The sequence below is a fragment of the Rosa rugosa genome, chromosome 5, assembly GCF_958449725.1.
Source record: "Rosa rugosa chromosome 5, drRosRugo1.1, whole genome shotgun sequence".
Classification (NCBI taxonomy): domain Eukaryota; kingdom Viridiplantae; phylum Streptophyta; class Magnoliopsida; order Rosales; family Rosaceae; genus Rosa; species Rosa rugosa.
This window is the reverse complement of record NC_084824.1, coordinates 18,995,882-19,007,926: the sequence shown is the minus strand read 5'-3', so window position 1 is coordinate 19,007,926 and position 12,045 is coordinate 18,995,882. Positions and strand designations below refer to the sequence as shown.

The following is a 12,045-nucleotide window of genomic DNA, read 5'->3' as shown; positions in this document are numbered from 1 at the left end:
TGGTATCAGAGCCACGATCACAAATTGTATAAACCACTTCGGAAATCATGCATGCTAGAAGTTTAGTTAAATTAAAACGTTTTCTTAATCTTAGAACAAAAAAAAAAAAATTGTAAGGAGCTACAGATCACATCGAGCAAGTAGGCCGAAGGCCTGCCTCCAGTTTCTGATCAACACAACTTAAGACCTATACTTGGCTCATTAGATATATTCACAATATCAGGACGTTAATTAACCGTTGTTTCATAACGGGTATTTTTCTGTTCCTCGCCAAGTATGCATCTTCAGTTCATCGTAATCCCAATTTGGGGTTTTTCGATTCTAGGTGTAAGAAGCAATTTTGCTTATTGCTTTGGGATCAGAGAAGGCTCGCTAAGTGAATTGCATGGAAAATTTGCTTCCGTTGCATCGTTCTATGCAATTAGGATTGAAGTTTTTGCTCTGGTAAACTTTCAAAAACTTCCTCATAAAGGATTTGTTGATAACTCTGTATCTAAGTTATACGATTGGATAATTTCATCTTTTAGTATTTTATGAAACTTGGTTTATAAATTTGATGCAAATGTAAATAAGTATCTCGATGCAGAGTTATTGGCTTATTGTTCTTTAGTTGTCAAAACAACAAGCTACAGTTTTCCTCCCAATGATTCTTGTTGTTTAAAAGAATTAAAACTAGTTGAATCATATCCATATTAACTAGCAATATTGTCTGTGACTTATTCGGAGCATTGAGGGAGAGGGAGCCATAGCACTTTTTCCTCAGTGTTCTTGATAAGCCATTCAGTTTTTTAACAGACAAACTTTGTATTCTGTATTCTGGAACTATGATTGTAGCTTCCACAGAAGGTCACTTTCTTTACATAGTTCTAAAACACAGGAATAGCTCATTGCAATTTGAATGTCACATATTCAGATACAAAGATCTTTTCTTCAGCCATATAGGTGATGACTGATTTTTGCATACCAATGTGCCATTTATTTTGGCCTTGTGATTAAGTGATGCCTTAACTCACAAGTGATGTTTTGGCATGAATTCAGTAAATATTGTTTTGGGGCTTAATGCAATTTTCCAGTTTGTTGTTGCATTATATATTGTTTTATTTTTTGCTCAGCCTTATGTTCTGAATTCTTGATATGTTCTGTGATTGTTTGATTACTAAGTTTTGTATGCATAAAACTTAACACAGAATATAGCTATTAAGTAGAAAATAAATAGATATATATATTTTTTTTCTTCTTCCTTTAAGTCTTTAATAAAATTCTTATGCATAAAACTTACAAAATTTAAATGCTTCCTATAGGTTCTGTACCTTTAAACTTCATGAACATTGAACCTCTTACTGGATCAAACTTTAAAAGATGGAGAGCGGATATAGAAATCTACCTAAGTGTCAACCACTTAGATCTGCCTTTGTATAAGAAACCTCCAGAAGCCCTGACTATAGCTAGCACCAGTGAACAACATAAATATTTTGATGAGTGGCATAGGCTGAATCGAGTTTGCAAGAATGTAATGAAAAGAACCATGTCTGATTCTGTAAGTGGCAGCATAGAAGAAAAGGAGTTAGCTACAGAGTTCTTAGAATCAATTGGTGAAAGATTCAGGGAGAGTGATAAGGCTCAGATTGCAAACATGTTGAACAAATTGATGAACACCAAATACACTGGATCAGGAACCATTAGATAACACATCTTGAAGCTTGTTGATTATGCCGCTAAGCTGAAAACCTTGAAGAACCCTATTTCTGATGAGATGCTTATTCATCACACCCTAAACTCACTACCAGCGAGCTTTGAACATCTCAACACCACCTACCTAGCTCAAAAGGATAAATGGGACATAAACGAGCTGATTTCGATCTGTGTGCAAGTAGATGAAAGAATTAAGAAGGAGAAAAATGAGAAAAGTGTGAATCTGGTAGGCAAACCAAAATGGAAAAACCAGAAGGGGAATAATCATAAGGGAAAGAAGTTCAGCCCTAAAACAGCCTTAGCTCCAGCCCCTGATTCTAAAATTCAGAAACCCTATCAGACAAAGTGTTACTTCTGCAGAAAATCCGGCCACCTTAAGAGAGATTGTACTGGTTTCAAAGCTTGGTTAACTAAAAAAGGTAATCTTGACTTAATTCCTAGCTTTTCCATTGAAATAAATTTAGTTTAAAGTAGTTCTAGCAACTGGTGGATTGATTTAGGGTCTCCTATTCACATAACTAATTCACTGCAGGGATACATAAGGAAGAGAAATCCCAGAAGTGAGGAACAAAACGTGTGTGTTGGCAATGGATCAAGGGTAGCAGTGAAGGCAATTGGATCTATTAGGCTAGAAGTAGGATCTGGAAATTTTTTTATATTGGACAATGTCTATTTTGTACCTTCTATGAGAAGGAATTTGATTAGTGTCTCCCTTTTGGTTAAAAACGGTTGTAGTTTTCTTATTGACAGTAATGGAATAAAAATTTTGAAGAATTTTCTTCCTATTGCTTCTGGTGCCATTGTAAATGATTATTTACAGTTACATTGTTCAGTTCCTAAGGAGATATTATCTATTGAAAACAGTGTAGATGGCAATTCCATTATTGGTGTTAAAAGACACAATTCTAATGAAAACTCAGCAGCCCTTTGGCATAGGAGATTAGGACACATATCAAAAGAAAGACTACAGATCCTAGTTAAGCAAAATATTCTGCCTGAGCTAAACTTTGATGATTTAGGGGATTGTGTAGAATGCATTAAAGGAAAAATGACTAATTCTAGAAAGAAAAATACCACTAGAAGCCTAGGACTCTTAGAACTCATCCATACTGACATTTGTGGACCTTTTAAACATCAAACCATTTGTGGAAACTCCTACTTTATAACTTTCATTGATGACTTTTCTAGGTTCTGTCACATTTTTCTAATTTCAGAAAAATCCCAAGCTATTGAAACCTTTAAGATCTTTCATACAGAAGTAGAAAAACAATTGGGGAAACAAATTAAGGTGGTCAGGTCTGATAGGCATGGTATTAAGGCTCAATATACCACGCCAGGGACACCAGAACAAAACGGTGTCGCAGAGAGGAAGAATAGGACTTTACTGAACATGGTCAGAAGTATGATGTGTACATCTGGACTACCTAGGTATCTGTGGGGCAAGGCTCTCAAAACAGCCAACTATCTCTGCAATAGGGCACCTAGCAAAGCCGTGTCTAAGACACATTTTGAGCTTTGGAATGGCAGAAAGCCAAGCTTACACCATGTTCATGTTTGGGGTTGTAAGGTTGAGGCTAAAGTTTATAACCCTCACATTCAGAAATTAGACCCCAAAACCGTTAGTGCATTCTTCATAGGGTATCCAGAAAAATCCAAGGGCTACAAGTTCTATTTGCCTCACCATAATACCAGAATCATCGAGACAAATAAAGCAAAGTTTCTAGATGAAGTGTTTTACAATAGAGAACCCGAAGACTTACAGTTTGAGTTTGAAGAAATCCCTGAAACTGAAATACTAGCTCAGGTTTTACCTCTTGCTCCTGCACCGCCCATCATTGTACCTCAGCAGCCAATTTTAGAACCCGCAGAGGCTGTCCAAGAAGCACAAGAAAATCTACAACCTCAGGATAATGTTGTGATACCTCAAAACGAAAACATTGAAGTACCTCAACCAGTAAGAAGATCAAACAGAGTTAGAAAACCCACCATTGACCCAACTGAGTATGAAGTATATCTTCAAGAACCGGACTTTGATTTTGGGGAAGACAATGATCCCATTAGTTATAAACAAGCTACTGAGAGTGAATCTTCTAAGCAATGGAGTGAGGCTATGGAAGTTGAGTTACAGAGTATGTATGACAATGGAGTTTGGGAGTTAGTTGAACCTATAGCAAATCAAAAACCTGTAGGTTGTAAGTGGATTTACAAAACCAAAAGACATGCTGATGGCAGTATAGAGAGGTATAAAGCGAGGTTAGTAGCTAAGGGTTTTACGCAGCAAGAAGGCATTGATTTTACTGAAACCTTCTCTCCAGTTTCGACAAAAGATTCCTTTAGGATGATTATGACTATAGTAGCACACTTTAATCTAGAGCTACACCAAATGGATGTGAAGACTGCATTCCTAAATGGGGAACTTGAAGAAAATATCTACATGAAACAACCTGAGGGATTCATTAAACCAGGAAGAGAACACATGGTCTGTAAACTGAAGAAATCTATTTATGGTCTAAAACAGGCATCTAGACAGTGGTATAAGAAATTCGATTCAGTTGTCACTACTTTTGGTTTTACTGAGAATATAGTTGATGAGTGTGTTTACTTAAAGACTGTAGGTAAACACTTTATTTTCTTGATTCTGTATGTAGATGATATACTACTTGCCAGCAGTGATGTGAACTTGTTAAAATCAACTATAAGAACTTTCTATCTAAGAACTTTGATATGAAAGATCTTGGTGAAGCTTCGTTTGTGCTGGGAATTGAAATTAAAAGAGATAGGAAAAGAGGGTTACTGGGACTGTGTCAGCATAATTATATTTCTAGAGTTTTGAGCAGATTTGATATGCAGAAGTGTGCACTAGGAGATGCACCTATCTCAAAAGGAGATAAACTGAACAAAGGTCAATGTCCTAGGAATGACTTGGAAAGGGAAGATATGAAAGGCAGACCTTATGCTAGACTAATTGGCAGCTTGATGTATGCACAAGTGTGCACTAGGCCTGATTTAGCATATGCAGTTGGTATATTATCAAGGTTTCAGTCAAACCCTGGACATGAGCATTGGATTGCAGCAAAAAAGGTGCTTAGATATTTACAGAAAACTAAAGACTATATGCTGGTGTACAAGAAAGTTGAGAAGCTAGAAGTAATTGGATACACTGATGCAGATTTTGTAGGAAGGTATCCAGATTCAACCAAGTCTACTTCTGGATATATTTTTATGATGGCAGGAGGTGCCATAGCTTGGAGGAGCATTAAGCAAACGCTGACAGCCACTTCAACCATGCAGGCAGAATTTATAGCGATATATGATGGTGTGTGTCAAGGGTTATGGCTTAGAAATTTTCTAATTCAGACTAGGTTGTTGGATTCCATCAATACCAGTCCATTGAGGGTTTATAGTGATAATTCTGCAGCTGTTTGCTTCACTAAGAATAATAAGAGCTCTAATAACTCAAAACACATAGACCTGAAATATTATAGTGTGAGAGAAAGGGTGAAGCATAAGGAAATTGAGATAGCTCAGATCAATACACAATTGCAGTTAGCTGATCCATTTACTAAGGCATTATTTGTAGCTGCTTTTCAGAAACATGTAGCTGATATGGGAGTCCTTCCTACCTTAGATGCCTAGGATCAGTGGGAGCATTACTTTTAACATAAGTTTTATCTTCAGTGTTGTTTAATTTCAGTTCTTGTTTTTCTGAAATTTGAAGTTTTTGTAATGACTTTGTTTTCATTATTCAGTAATAAGTCCATGGTATTATTCAGAAAATTTTTGTTTTGCTGCAGCCTTGAGTGATTGAGAATATCTCTGTGTTTTTTCTTTATTCTACAAATAGCTATTTGTTTAATGTTGGATGGATTGAGTAGATTAAGATCAACATATTTGTAAAGTGCAGACACCTTCAGTAATAATCCATTCCAGTTTTAGCTGTGTCTGAGATTTTGATAGTCAAAATCCTTCAGTTTGGACCATTTACATATGCACTGCAGTTAATGACAGATACATACTGCATATGTATGTTTTTCTTTTGTTTGTATCAATTGAACTTATGTGAGTTATGGTTCTGGTTTTGTAGTTTTGGAGTGGTATGCTTTTGAAAGCATTATTTTTCCTTAGCTCTGCCAGATTCCATAACTTGACCAAGTTTGTGATTAAGTTTGAGGATTATATGCAATTTCATGTGCACACTTCAGTGGTTATTTCGTCGTTCTAATTATATGCAATTGAGTGAGTAATGTAGTCCAAGTGGGAGAATGTAAGAATTGGACTTACATTAATCACATTATGATTTAAACAGTTGTATATGGTTACTGTTAAATGAAATAGCCGAGATTGTATAGCTAATTCTATCCCTGCAATGATATATAAGGAAATTGTATCTGTATTCCATATTGTATTGGGGAACTTAATATGCTTATAATCAAGTAATGTATATTGATACAAGATTTATATGTAGAGGACCTAATTGATTTAGGAAAACTGTTATGGGAAGTTCCTGATATCATCCTCTATATATAGGTTCAGGTCCCTGCACTCTCTACACGCAAGTCTTTAGATCTCAGCCCCATATACAGAGAACATGAAACTAGAGCAGTTGCAGAAGACCAGACCAATTCATCATGGCACACAACTCGTTTACATCTTCAGGTATGTATTATGTTCTTCTAATTGTTCTGGTATGCCTTCAGTAAATGTGTTTATATATGTGTGATTGTCTCTAGTTGAGTAATCCTCAAGTTTAAGAATACACAAGTCTATTGGCGTGAGCAACATTGGTACCATAAAGCTCTCTCTATCTATCCATGATTCTATATGAAATTGATGATAATGATGGATCAAGTAGAAATTAATGAACCCATCTTGGCAACAAGGAAAATATGGTGGGCAACCATGGTGGACATGACTTTTGTTGTGGAATGGCGAGAGAGAGAATGAGAGTACGTTGGGGATTTTTGGATTTAAATGAAGGGATTGAGATTATGTGTGGTAAGGTTCACGTTAAATAAATCTTACCTATTAAGAAACTGACAGCTCATTAAAAAAAATACATATATTTATCATTCGGTTCAGTTTATTTGCGGTCGGTTTGAAGCACAGAACCTAATCCAAAAAAAAAAGAAAAAAGATTCGGTTTGGTCAATGCAGTTTTTAGTGTTGTTTTAAAGTGGTACGATTACCGAGTCCTTTTCTTGGCCCGGTTCGATCGATTTTCAACTTCCGATTCGGCTTGTGCCCACCTCTAGTGAGAACTACCGCTGCCGGCACTTTGGCTCGCTTTTTCTCAAACAAAGAAATTAAGTAGTGGCGGATGGAGGTAGGGGCCAATTCGATCCTATGCCCCCGTTAGTTTTTCTAATATATATATATATATATATATATATATATATATATACGGGAAGGTTCTGAAGAGGACGTCCGCAACCCAGAAAGTGCGGACGTCCTCTTCAGAACCTTCCTATATATATATATATATATTGTCAAACTTGACTGAAGACATGATATATCATATCAATATTGATTAAGTAAATAAGCCTTATAGTTAAATTATAGTCAAATTTTTTCATCAATATCTCCTTGTGCATGACCAAGTTTCCCTTGTAATTTTTTTTTTTTTTGGATAGATGGGGACCCAAAGGGAAAAAGCAAGAAACAATAACACACAGCCAATGGCTGTTGCAACTTTCCTAATGTAAAATTTTTTTTTGGTTTTATCTTTTGCTTCGTCAAAAAAAAAAAAAAAAAAAAAAAAAAAGAGAAAAGTTTCGCACGCAAAATCGCTTGTGCGCGTGCGAGAAAAAGCACCGAGTTTTTGCCTCTCATTATTGGGGGTTTGTGAGTCACTGAAAGTCTGAAAGCAGAAGACCCAAAGCAAATTCCGTTTCTTTCTCTCTCTATTTGCGAGGGTTTACACCATCAATACAATCTCTCTCTCTATGAATCGCTCGTCGTGATCGCGTTCCCCTCCGATTCCGGCTCCGATCTTTGATCAGGTATTCCGCTCAGCCTTCTCCGTCTGATTCTCTTATTGCTTCTATTATCATAAATAAATCCCAAACCTAGAAAAAGTTCAGACAGAGCTCGATTGTTTTGCCCTAATTACAATATCACATATGCCTTTCTGTGAACTTGAGAGCTTGAATTTGATTGTTTTCTTTGATTTGATTTCAGTAATTTTGCATGGTACAAGTTCAAATGAGATGGCAGCTTCGTCACATAATGTTGAGTTGGAAGCAGCCAAGTTTCTGCACAAGCTCATTCAGGATTCTACCCATGAGCCCGCCAAACTTGCCACCAAGCTCTATGTGGTTCGTATTTCTCCTCTATTTCCTTTGTATTACTGCTGCGTATCTGGTTTCGTCTTCGCCTAGCTGCTTTCGTCCGCATTTATTCATTTATTCGGGGTTATTTTCGAGCAACGCAGATACTGCAACACACGAAGTCGAGTGGCAACGAACATTCCATGCCGTATCAAGTCATATCAAGGTATTTACTCCATTAGACTGTTTTGTTCTTTTCAATGCTGGACTTTTTACCAGGTGGTTAGAAACTTGAGAAATAGTGCTTTAGTTGTTTAGACCTGTGATAGAACCTTGAAACCATGCTATAATTGATCTTACTTTACTTGCGGATAGCGAGTGGAGTAAGGTCCCATTTGGTATTGAGGTTTTGAACCAATGTCAGCTTTATTTTTTCAACCATTTTCAGTTCTTGATGTGTTTGGTAAATATTTTAAACCCACGTTTCAAGTCTAAATGCGGTCTGAAACGGCAAAAATAAAAAGCAGCTCAACACCTAGTGACCTGGTGACCCAAATGGTGAACTTGCTCTTATATCATTCACTTGTTTCAATTTTATTTAGTTCTACTTCTGATAACTGTGTTTGTAGATCTGTGTGAATTTGATTTAAGTTCTACTATTATTGATGGCTATGTAAAATCGATGAAATGGTGACGTGATTATAATTATATAGGTGTTGATAGGGTTCATCCTAGGTTATTAGACAAGTTTAGCTTTGGGCGCTTTACATGTGTTCACAAATCGGTCATAGTCTGCTTAAACTAGAATCTATAATTGTTGATAATACATCTGGCAACCTTCGGAAGGAATATTGATAATTTGTTCTGTAAGTTGTATATCTACATTTATCAATGTGTTGCAGTTGTTTCATACCATATAATTCCAACATGGAGAAGCTAACTTAACTTTTTTCAATGTTTGTAGGAATTATGCCATGAGTTAAATGCTCCGGACACATTTGAACAAAATTGTAGGTGCAAACTATGAAGCATTCAAAACCTCTGCGCAGTTACACACCTCTAGTGAACCAAGTCCTGACAGCCATGCTCAAAAACCAACCTTTTGATCCGAACCCCTCGGTTTCATCCACCACAACTCAACCATGGACCTCCGACTCAGTTTCCCAAGTCCTAACCTCCATCCCCAGATTCTTCTTCCAGTCCCCTCGCTCCATAGGTTGCCAAACCGGCTGTCGGCACCGCGCTTCGTTAAAGCAACGTAATCTCAGGCAAGAAACATATAATTTCCACAATGACATGCTCATTTTTGGCCCAGCTGCCCATAGAGACCTCAACAAGGTCAATCTGGGAGTGGATAAAACCCTCGATTTTTACTACTGGGTCGAAACCCATTTCGGGTTCAAGCACAATGAGCGAACATGCAGAGACATGGCTATCGTTTTGGCTAAAGGGAATCGGTTGAAGGCCCTCTGGGATTTTCTGAAAGACATGTCAATGAGAGGGAGTAGTGGAAGCCCTCTTGTAACGACACAGTCCATAACCTGTTTGATGAAATGCCTAGGAGAAGAGGGATTGGTTAATGAAGCATTGACGGCTTTCTATAGAATGAAGCAATTTCATTGCAAACCGGATGTGTATGCTTACAACACTATTATTTATGCGCTTTGCAGAGTTGAGAATTTCAAGAAGGCCCGGTTTTTGCTGGAGCAGATGGAGCTGCCGGGTTTTAGATGCCCGCCGGATACATTCACTTATACGATTTTGATAAGCTCTTATTGTAGATATGGGTTGGAGACTGGGTGCAGGAAGGCCACTAGGAGGAGGTTGTGGGAAGCAAACCACATGTTTCGGAATATGCTTTTTAGAGGGTTTGTTCCTGATGTTGTTACTTACAATGCTTTGATCAATGGTTGTTGCAAGACTTACAGGATAGAGAGGGCGTTGGAGTTGTTTGAGGATATGAAGAAGAGGGATTGTACCCCCAACCGGGTTACTTATGATTCGTTTATTAGATACTATGCTGCTGTTAATGAGATTGACAAGGCTGTGGATATGTTAAGAAGGATGCAGAATATGAATCATGGATTGGCCACTTCAAGTTCGTATACTCCAATCATTCATGCCTTGTGTGAAGCAGGAAGGGTTACAGAGGCCTGGAGTTTTCTTGTTGAGTTGGTTGATGGAGGGTCAATACCTAGAGAATATACTTACAAATTAGTTTGCAATGCAATGAGTTCAGCTGGAGAGGTCAATTTACTTGATGATGACCTGCAAAAAAGAATAGAAGACAGTATGCAGAGGAGATATAAGCACATAATGAAGGTGAAGCCAATAATGACTCGCAAAGGGTATGATAGCATGGTGGAAACTTGATCATTTTTTAAGAGGTTATGCTCTACCCTGTCAAGAACTGCAGATGGCAAGAGTCTCTGATAATACTCTCTTTTGGAGTTCTCAAGTTTGTTACTGAACAGCCATGGCTACCACGACAGTCAAGTGCGCGGCTGCACTTCTTTGTTTACAACTGGAGGTACTAAATATGAAGTTCATGCACTTCCTTTGGTTGGCATACAAAAATCTCATCTCGAACAATTGATAGAAGATAACTTGTTAATGATTCTTGTCCTCCTGTTATAGATTTGTAGAGCAACTGTTTGATTTGTATGATGTATCTAGTATAAAGTGATTTTCAGTCGGCATCAGGCGCATGGATTTGGCATATCTCAACTTATTTCTCATCATTGTCATCATTTTATAATTTGTTGAGCTGGTGTTAAGATAGGGATTATTGAAGACATAATGCTATATGCTGACATTGATACTGATTACTAACTTACTACTGATTTCCAGGCCAGGGATGACTTCCAAATCACTCTTCGAATTCTTGAATCTGTTGCCGAGGAGTCTCTTGTAATTCTCAAAAGCCCTGATATTTTTACCCGTGAGGTTCTCCCCAGTTTGGCTGTTCTGTATAAGGGCAACAAGGATGGTGATGCCAGGTTTCTGTGCTTCAAAATCTTGTTTGATGTGATGGTAATTTTTCTTAATGAACAATCTGAAGATGAGCAAAGATCCAAAGAATTGCAATTCAAATCCAATACAAACTTTCTTCCTCTCTACAATTCCTTGAGTCAAGACCAAGATCCTATCCCCTGTACGCACAAAAGCTTCTTGTGATGCTGATTGATTATAATTAAATCAAAATTGCAGACATTCTACATCTGAAGATGGTCTTGCAATGCTTTGAGTTTTTGCTGGGCAATCTCTCAAGTGCAAATGTAAACTTGTTATGCTGTCCCTGCTCTGACATCTGCTCCTGAAATGGAAACCATGCAAGTTACTTTCTGAGCAAGTGGTGATCAGCAGCAACGTATAAGAGATATCATGGACTTTGAGAGCAATGTTGCTGTATTGCTAGAGTTAAGTAGGTTTCACAGAGGAAGTGTGGCAGATGTAGGTTTAGAATGTGTTGTTTTGTTGCTCAGGGCAGCTCCAAGGGAAGGCACAGCTGGTCTACTAACTAATCTTCCAAAAGCTACTGCAATGCTTGAGTCTTGGCTTGGAGCATATCTCATTTGTCGGTGCAGGAGTGCTACATGCACTTGGTTATGGCTGTAGGCAGTATTTGTTACATCCAATGATATTGTCAATATCGATACCTGAGATTCCAAGAATTGAGGGCATAGTTTCTGAGCTTTTTTTTTTTGTTTTTTGTTTTTTTAATCCCCACATGCCCACCCCACCCCACCCCACCCATGCTGGGGCTTGAACTCTTGACCTCCCAAATGAGAGTTCAGAGCCTTACCGCCACACCAACACACACACACTTCTGAGCTTAAAGGTTCAGGTTACTTTGGCCATTGCTGCTTTTCATGTGGCTATGGAGTTGCAGCGGCTTCCTTGCTGTATGTGAATCCCGGCAGGTTGTATGCTGATTTCTTTTCCCTATTGTCTTGTGTCATAACATTTAGTCAAGGGCAATCTTCTGCGCTGTACTTGCGTCAATCCATGTACTCTGTATCTCCGTTGGATTTTACAACCTGAGTTTTCTCTTCCATTACACTAACCTTTTTTCTTCTGGAATCAG

At 37.8% G+C, this 12,045-nt stretch overlaps 1 protein-coding gene across 1 annotated transcript; it reads left to right on the top strand.

Moving 5' to 3' along the window:
• Positions 1-7,531: 7,531 nt before the first annotated feature.
• On the top strand, positions 7,532-12,018 carry LOC133707773 (pentatricopeptide repeat-containing protein At1g77405-like). Its single transcript, XM_062133261.1, has 5 exons — positions 7,532-7,691; positions 7,870-8,006; positions 8,123-8,184; positions 8,923-10,488; positions 10,809-12,018. The coding sequence occupies exon 4, from the start codon at positions 8,982-8,984 to the stop codon at positions 10,329-10,331; it is 1,350 nt and encodes a 449-aa protein (XP_061989245.1). The 5' UTR covers positions 7,532-7,691; positions 7,870-8,006; positions 8,123-8,184; positions 8,923-8,981; the 3' UTR covers positions 10,332-10,488; positions 10,809-12,018.
• The last annotated feature ends 27 nt before the right edge of the window (positions 12,019-12,045 follow it).

Bases quoted from the DNA above. Each gene is read 5' to 3' on its own strand.
- LOC133707773 (XM_062133261.1), top strand. From the start codon at position 8,982: ATGAAGCATTCAAAACCTCTGCGCAGTTACACACCTCTAGTGAACCAA.